Source organism: Ipomoea nil, unplaced genomic scaffold (genome assembly GCF_001879475.1).
Source record: "Ipomoea nil cultivar Tokyo-kokei standard unplaced genomic scaffold, Asagao_1.1 scaffold3172, whole genome shotgun sequence".
NCBI lineage: Eukaryota > Viridiplantae > Streptophyta > Magnoliopsida > Solanales > Convolvulaceae > Ipomoea > Ipomoea nil.
In genome coordinates this window covers 2234746-2243788 of record NW_017619600.1, presented here as the reverse complement: position 1 = coordinate 2243788, position 9043 = coordinate 2234746, and the positions used below count along the sequence as shown (strand labels likewise).

General features: G+C 42.5%; 1 protein-coding gene across 1 annotated transcript; it reads right to left on the bottom strand.

Annotated features, from left to right (window-relative positions):
* Positions 1 to 6427: 6427 nt before the first annotated feature.
* On the bottom strand, positions 6428 to 8686 carry LOC109168074. Its single transcript, XM_019317129.1, has 4 exons — positions 7753 to 8686; positions 7185 to 7497; positions 6576 to 6864; positions 6428 to 6448 (listed from the first exon to the last, which is right to left on the bottom strand). Exons 1-4 carry the CDS (start codon positions 8684 to 8686, stop codon positions 6428 to 6430), a joined length of 1557 nt encoding a protein of 518 aa, XP_019172674.1.
* Positions 8687 to 9043: the final 357 nt, after the last annotated feature.

Genomic DNA, 9043 nt, shown 5'->3' with positions numbered 1-9043 from the left:
TGAAACAGATTGCAACTTCGCAGATTGGTAGCATCCAACACCATTTTACCCACTGGCTTCGGTACACACCTGCCAACACTTATACCTTTCTTGGCGAAGATCTAGCTCAAAACCATCCCATACGGTAGACTCTTTCGGTTATGATCCCGGCAAAAGACCATGTGTTGCAACATTAGGGCAGGCAGGTTAAACTTCACCATATTCTTAAAACAGAAGGCAAAAGTGCACTCTAGCTTTCCCAACAAACGACTTTTGTTATTATTGGGCAACGGACAGTCCGATACAAGCATAACCAAGATCCTCTGCTCAGCAGTGAACCATTTTTTTTCCGGTCTCGTGGCTTGGATAAAACCACTAGTCCGACCCAACAGATAACTCAAATAATCTCGATACCCCATGGTATCCATTCCAATCCAGGAGTTACCACTGTACAGTGAAACTCCCGTAGTGGTCAGACTTAAGAGCTGAGCCAGCCTCTTTTCAGATAAAACAACCTTCACACCCCTCACTTTAGAGGTAATCTCTAGCTTTCCACCATCTTTAGTCACCACCATGTGACAATAAAACTCCTTAACCAAACTCGGGTATGTCTCAACCCTTGTGGCGAGAAACCCATCCAACAAACCTTGGTATCTCAACATCTCTAGCAAGGAACTTGAAAAAGAGTCCGGGTCAAAGGCTTTACCTTCCAACATGAGATAGTGGGCATCCACCCATTCCACTCCCCTTGTCACATTTGTCCTCCTAGGCATGGTTGCAAGATGACCCAAAGACTCAAAGGGAAGTCCCAAAGCTTACTCTTCTTTTTTCTTCTTCTCTCCCGCACTCTCTCTCTCTCTCTCTCTCTCTCTCTCTCTCTCTCTCTCTCTCTCTCGGCTTCACGGCGGATGTAGCAGGACGGCGGCGGCGAGTGTAACACCCCAGATTTTCAATACATTTAAAACTTTATAATAAAGGTAGAATCTTATTAAATCCCAAGATATAAATACAAGCGTTCGGGGTGCAATGCCACACCTGGGCTAGAGAACCCAAGTGCACAGGCTAACTAACTAATATCCTCAAAGCGTAAATACGTAAACGTGGCACGCAGGCCAAAAGGGAAACTATCTACTTCTAAGTTCTAGCGCACTCCAGTGACTTAATCTTCTGTGCCTGAAAGCCAAATATATCTGTTCAGCGAGAGATGCTGGTAACCCACTCCAACGCGTTGAAATACAATACATATAGAGATATATATAGATATACGAAAACCATTTTGAGCATGAAGATATATCCTACGAACTCTAGCTTTAAAACCGGGAATGACTCGACAGATAAGGCCAGACACAAGCAACAGTCATAACGAGCATATGCAGTTCACAACAGATAGGGCAGATAAGGCAAAGCATAAACAATGATCATAACCCAACATGAACAATCCCCAATATAAATCCCATAGTCACATCCCCCAAGACACTCGTAATCACAACTCGTCCATGTCACAACACATAAGACACTTTGTTGGCGCCACAGGACCAATCGCATGCCCATACATGAGGGTCAGCGCATATAGCTCTGACACGGCCCCGCAGCACCCTGCCCCGTATCGCAACACGGAGGGGTCGATCGCAACCGACCGATGAACCGCAGCTCATCATAGTGTTTGATCGCAACCAAACAGTGGACCGCAGCCCAAGAGAATGTCATCTGACCGCAGCCAGGAAAAAGGACGAACCGCAGCTCGTATAGAAACGTTTGATCGCAACCAAACGGTGGACCGCAGCCCAAGAGTATCAATCTGACCGCAGCCAGCTTCTGAACCGCAGCTCAGGATAACCAATCCGATCGCAACCGAATTGGGGTAACACACACACATAACACATAGCAAGCACATGCAACCCACATTACACATTGGGAAGGGGGAGGAAGCGTATAACAAAACCTATGCGTGATCCATCACATACTAAGAATAGTCCTAAGGGGTTCATACTTCTTCCACCTAGGTCAACGGGATACCAATTCAACTAGCATGCAATATAATAGACTCGTAAACCTATGAACGGCACCCGAAATATCAAACTAGACATAGGCACGATAAACGGAGTCCGTTGGGACACCACGGGGAACGGGGGAACATCAAACGGGGAAGCCGGGGTCCCGAGATGGGGAAATTTCCAGTGGGTAGCCGGTGGGTGGGGGCCACCCGCCGGCTGCCCGCCGGATGATACTGTTCCGGGCAGCGGGTCGCCGGCAGGCAGCTGCCCGCCCGCCGGCCACCCGCTGCCGGGCGGTGTTTCTCGGCCGTGGGTAGGTGGCGGGTCCCCTACCCCCCACCTACCCCCCACTGACTCTTTTCATCACTTTACGCCCCGGGAACCGTTGTGGAACCCGAAACCATGCTTAGACACTTTACAATGCAATTAACGACAACACGTAGACAATTAACGAATCAAATACAAGAAACGGACGGAACATAACCTATCATGCTTTTCTAAATATAATCAACACCCAAACATGCGATTTCCCCACCCGATAATCCAAGAATAAGATCATACGATACAACCTAGGGTTCTAATCACTTTTATATCAACAAGTATACGGTTCGTCTTCTAATTGCAAGATTCGGTAAGAATAACACATAAACATCAAGAGCATCACACAATTATCAAGAACAACACATAATCATCAAGAACTCTATATAATCATCAAGAATTCCATAATCATCAAGAATCTCCCAATATCAAGATCATCAAGATCCCTCATGGGATCATCACATCAAACATCAATAATAATCATCATATCTCGCCAATACACAATAATATGGGGGAAACCCTAAGGGGGAATCATAGCTATGAAAATAGGTTTTGTTGAGACATGGGTTACCTCTTAGCCTTAATTAATTCCTTGGCTATGAAGGATCTTTCTTTAAGTTTTCTTGATTTCTTGATTTCTCCTAAGGGGATTCTTGGAACTCTTTGGGATGCTGAGTCGTTTATTGTGGTGGGGGGGGGGGGGGGGTTCTAGGTGCCTCTTAAGTCCCCTATTTATATATTTAGGAGTCCTAATTAGGAACTAATATTATAGGCTTGCTAATTCTATTCCTTTTGGGACTAAAGATTGGGTTCCATGGTCCATAGTGGACCATACTAATTAATTAAAGAGAATCCTAATCATAATCTGAATAGTAAAAGACCTACTTCCTTTATTCCTAATAGATAACTAGGTCTAGGATTCCTAATCAGAATCTGAATAGTAAAAGGTTTACTTTCTTTATTCCTAATAGGCTTAAGGCTCTAATTTAGGCAAGGGCCCACGGTTCATGGTGGGCCTTATTAATTAATTAAAGGGAAACCTAACCGAATTAAATCATATTTAATTATTATTAACGGGATTAATTAAATAATTAATCCGGGATTGAAGGCCGTAACACGGGGTGTTACAGCGAGGCTCCGGTCTGCGGCGACGGGGACGGGAAGCCGACGGGCAGGGGATGGGTTCGGGTGCTTCACGGGTAGAAGAGGGAAGAAGGGGGAAGGGTTTGGGATTTGGGGAAAAATTGGGAAAGAGAAGATTTAATTTGGGGATTTTGGTTAAAATGAGAAATTATAGGTTAAATAGAATTTAAGTGAGGTAAAGTTTAAGGAACATAACTAGCTTATGTGGTTCAAGGGTTGGGTTGGTAACTTGTATACCTGGGTTCAAAACTTGATGGCTTCATAAGAAGGAATTTCTATGGGTTGTCTTTTAACAAATTCAAAGGGCACATAAAAAGGTTGGGTTACAAGAGTTCATATGCAAGGTTACGGAATTAACACAAGCATTACCCATTCTAAGAATAAACAATTAACTTCACGAAAGACTCTCATTTAAAACCGAAAGAATCACACAACAAGGCAACAAGGAAAAAGATACACTCTCAAGATAAGGATAGGCTTAGGAAAAGGGTTACCTGTCATCTCGTCCTCAACCAGCCCCAACCGAAAGAATCACACAACAAGGCAACAAGGAAAAAGATACACTCTCAAGATAAGGATAGGCTTAGGAAAAGGGTTACCTGCCATCTCGTCCTCAACCAACCCCTCTGATGTGATCCTCGGGCTGGAGACGAAGTTTGGAAACCTTGCGTTCTCGTTTGGTCCTTGGGCTTTTTCACGTCTCTAGTAGAACGGAGCTGGCATTGTCTCGGTTGGTTTGTGATGTGGTTCTGTTAGACGGATTTGGGTTGTGTTGCGGGAAAGGTTATGGTGTGGCATTGTCTCGGTTGGTTTGTGATGTGGTTCTGTTAGACGGATTTGGGTTGTGTTGCGGGAAGGGTTATGGTGTTTTCTAAGATTGGGATTCGCCCACACTTGGTTTGAAGGTGATACGAAGAAAGAGACGCCACAAGGAAGAAAACAGTCCTTGATAAGTCGGGAAGTCTTGAAGAACTCAAGAACATGGCAAGGCACAAGTAGTGCTCTTGTTTGCTATTTCTCAAAATCTGATGTGTGTCCTTTACAAAGAGATTAGGAGTGTTATATATAGCTCCCTAGCATGCATCTTGCCTAAAGACTAGAACATGGATAGTTTGAATTCAAACATAGCACTAAAGTCTAACTAAAAACAAATAACTAGACTACTTATTATAAAAGAAATAATATGATACTCATTATTTGAATACTAATGGATAGTCCAATAAATTTATTTACTATATATGTAATCAGCATAGCCCAATTCAATTAATTTCCCTCCAACCGGACCCCAATTAGATTAACCGGCCGCTCCATGTCCTCATCAAATTGATCCATATCCCATTGAGCACTAATCAGCCCTCCAACAGCATCTTGTAATTATTTAGCCTTTGCCCTTGTCATTGGACCATCTACTAGGACTCGTAATAGATCATCGTTGTCCTCAACATCTCCCCCCTCCTTTGAAGGATTCGTCCACGAATCTGCCTTGTCTGCATTAAACGGAGAAAGATCAAAAACATTGAAAGAAGTACTGACGCCATACTCACTTGGCAAGGCCAACTTGTAGGCGTTATCGTTAATCCGGGAGACTACTTGAAAAGGCCCATCTCCTCGTGGCATCAGCTTGCTCCGCCATTGAACTGGAAACTGATTCTTCCTCAAATGCACTCGTTGAGCCACTTGTTCATTCCGTCTTGCTATGTTTTGGCTCACTTTCGCATGGATGTCTTTCACCCATTTTGCCTTCCTTGCGGCATCCATGTTTTCAAAATCAGAAACAGAAAGAGGTGTTAAGTCTAATGGAGTAATAGGATTAAATTCATAAACGATCTCAAAAGGAGAAAATCCAGTAGCGCAATGGATATGCCTATTATATGCAAACTCAACATGTGGAATATGACTTTCCCAAGACTTAAGATTTTTCTTCACAAAAACTCTAAGCAAAGTGACTAAAGTACGATTCACTACTTTAGTTTGCCCATCCGTTTGTGAATGACACGTAGTAGAAAAAAGTAGCTTAGTGCCCAATTTACCCCATAGAGTCTTCCAAAAATAACTTAAAAATTTTACATCCCTGTCGGACACAATAGACTTAGGCATTCCATGAAGCCTAACAATCTCCCTGAAAAACAAATTGGCGACATTACTAGCATCGTCAGTCTTATGGCATGGAATAAAATGTGCCATTTTTTAGAACCTGTCAACAACAACAAAAATGGAGTCATGTCCCCGAACAGTTCTCGGCAATCCCAACACAAAATCCATTAACAGATCTTCCCATGGATGAGAGGCTACAGGCAAAGGAGTATACAACCCATGAGGTTGTACCTTGGACTTAGCCTGTTTGCAGGTAACACAACTATCACAGACTCTATGCACGTCACGTTTCATTTTGGGCCAATAAAAATGGTCCTTCAATATCTCGAGACTTTTCAAGACCCCAAAATGACCCATGAGTCTACCACCATGAGCTTCTTTAAGAAGCAGCTGTCTCATGGAACACGAAGGAATACATAACCTGCCTTTCCTGAACAGAAAACCGTCATTCAAAGAGTACTCACCAAATTTTCCCTCTAAACATGCATTAAAACTTGCTCCAAAATCAATGTCAGAGTTATAAAGTTCTTTCAAATGCTCAAAGCCTAAAACCCTAGCATGTAGAGACGTGAGTAAAGCACATCTCCTAGACAAAGCATCAGCAACAACATTATCCTTCCCATGTTTATATTTTCTGGAATATGCAAAAGACTCAATAAATTCAACCCATTTCGCGTGTCGCTTATTAAGTTTACCCTGACCTCTTAGATACTTCAATGATTCATGGTCAGTATGTATAACAAACTCTTTTGGACGCAAGTAATGCTCCCTATGCTCTAAAGCACGCACTAAAGCAAAGAACTCTTTGTCATAAGTAGGATAATTTAGGGAAGCCCCACTTAACTTCTCGCTAAAGTATGCTACGGGCTTACCCTCGTGCATTAGTATAGCCCCTATTCCTACTCCGGAAGCATCACAATCTATCTCAAAAACAACATCAAAATTAGGCAAAGCAAGAATAGGTGCCTTACACAATCTTTCTTTTAACTCATTAAAGGCATTCTCTTGCTTTTCACCCCACTCAAAACCAACGTTCTTTTTAATCACCTCAGTTAGCGGTGCAGCAATTGAGCTAAAATCTTTCACAAAACGGTGATAAAAGCTCGCTAATCCGTGAAAGCATCTTACCTCGCTAACCGTTTTCGGTGTAGGCCATTGCTGGACAGCCTCAATTTTAGCACTATCAGCCTCAATCCCGTTGGCATTGACAATATAGCCAAGGAAATGTACCGACGAAGTGCAAAACTCACATTTTTTTAGATTAGCATACAGTTTATATTTCCTCAAAGAAGAAAACACTTCCCTAAGATGTCTAACATGCTCATTAAGACTCTTGCTATAAATAAGTATGTCATCAAAATAAACAACACTTTTCCCAATGAAATCTCGTAAAACTTCGTTCATGAGTCTCATAAAGGTACTAGGTGCGTTAGTCAGGCCGAACGACATAACAAGCCATTCATATAGACCCTGTTTAGTCTTGAAGGCTGTTTTCCATTCGTCCCCTTCCTTATTTCTTATTTGATGATACCAAAACGCAAATCAATCTTAGAAAAATAACAAGCACCAAATAATTCATCAAGCATGTCATCTAAACGGGGTATAGGGAAACGATATTTGACAGTTATTTTGTTAATTGCGCGACAATCAACGCACATTCGCCATGACCCATCTTTTTGGGGTACTAGCAAAACAGGAACGGCACACGGGCTTAGGCTTTCCCGGATTTGCCCTTTGGCCAAGAGTTCATTAACTTGCTTTTGGATTTCCTTAGTCTCCTCTGGGTTACATCGGTAGGCAGGCCTATTCGGTAATGGCATTCCCGGCACCAAGTCAATTTGGTGTTCAATCCCCCTCAACGGTGGTAAACCGGCAGGAAGTTCATCAGGACAAACATCTTTGAATTCTTGCATTAAAGAAGTCATTGCCTCGGGCAAATGACTAGGATTAGTAGTACCCTCGTTGGGTCCTTTATACAACAAAAGAAAAACTTGCCTCTTCGCTCTTATTGCTTTTTCAATATCTCTCTTTTTTCCAATGAAATTTTTCTTTGTTTTTTCTTTGTCCTCACTTTTATTTTTCTCTCTTTTCCTTCCACTCTCTTTTTCAACACTCTGTTCACTATTTTTTTCAATTCTTTTCTCATTTTTCTCTCTTTCCCTCATTTTCTGAAGGTCATCGTGAATTTGTCGCGGAGTCATTGGGGTTAAGGTGATCTTCTTGCCTCGGTGCTCGAACATGTACTTGTTATAATAACCATCATGGAACACCTTCATATCAAACTGCCACGGCCTCCCTAGAAGAATGTGAGCAGCGTCCATGGGCACTATGTCACAAAGGATCTCATCTTCATAATGTCCCAACTTGATCGGAATCAAAACTTGTTGATTCACCTTGATATCCCCCGCCTTGTTTAACCACTGCAACGCATATGGTGTAGGATGGATTTGTGTGCTCAAGCCTAGCTTCTCCACCATTTTTGTACTAGCAACATTAGTACAGCTCCCGCCATCAATTATTAAACTACATACCTTCCCATGAACAAAACACCTTGAGTGAAAGATGTTTTCACGTTGACTTTCATCCCCGGTGGCTTGGATGTTGAGCATGCGCCTTACCATCAAGGCATCTCCCTGAACTGGTCCCTCCAAAACTTCTTCATTATTAGTTTCAAGTAGTTCCTCCTCACGTGAATCAGATTCCTCTTCGGTCTCCTCCTTGGAATCACTTTGCTCGGAATCAGTAACAATCCTCCCTTTCTTGATTATCATATTTACTTTGTTTGGACAAACTTTTGCAATATGGCCTCTTCCTTGACATTTGAAACACTTGATGTTACGTGGCCTAGAGTTTCTTTCGGCAAAGTCTTTACCTTTTTGGTCTCTAGACTCCTTGGGTTTACCATTGCCATTCCTTGACTGGAATCTCTCCTTGGAACCCTCCTTACTCTTCCAAGAGGAAGAACTCATGTGGAACCGGTTTTTCTTTCTTTGCAAAGACTGCTCCACCTTCATGGCTATTTGTACTAGCTCATCATACTCCACATAATGTTGCCTATCAACTTCTTCTCGAATTTCTGCATTCAAGCCTCTAAGGAACCGGGCCATGGACCTCTCGGTCTTTTCATCTATGTTAAGCCTGATCATGAGCTTCTCCATCTCTTGATTGTAGTCAACAACACTTCTAGCACCCTACAAAAGATATTCAAGTCGCTGATACATTTCACGTTGGTACCAACTTGGTACAAATCGCCTCCTCATTAAAATTCTCAACTCCCTCCAAGACTCTATAGGATCATCTCCATACTTCCTTCTCTCAGCTATAATCTTATCCCACCAGCTAGAAGCATAGTCTATAAACCCTAGGACTACCAGTCTTAACTTCTTCCTCTCTGAATACCTATGACATTCAAATGACCTCACCACACTACTTTCCCAATCTAGATAAGCTTCCGGGTCATTTTTCCCTTGAAACGTAGGGATCATTGGCCGAACATCCCTCATGTCATCATCCAC

Excerpts from the sequence above, each read along its gene's own strand:
- LOC109168074 (XM_019317129.1), bottom strand. The coding sequence starts at position 8,686 with ATGGAGAAGCTCATGATCAGGCTTAACATAGATGAAAAGACCGAGAGG. Across the intron at positions 6,865-7,184 it reads AAAGATGGGTCATGGCGAAT|CAAGAGTCTTAATGAGCATG; the intron begins GTGCGTTGATTG and ends ACTTATTTATAG. Across the intron at positions 6,449-6,575 it reads TTGCTGCACCGCTAACTGAG|ATTGTGATGCTTCCGGAGTA; the intron begins GTGATTAAAAAG and ends TTTTTGAGATAG.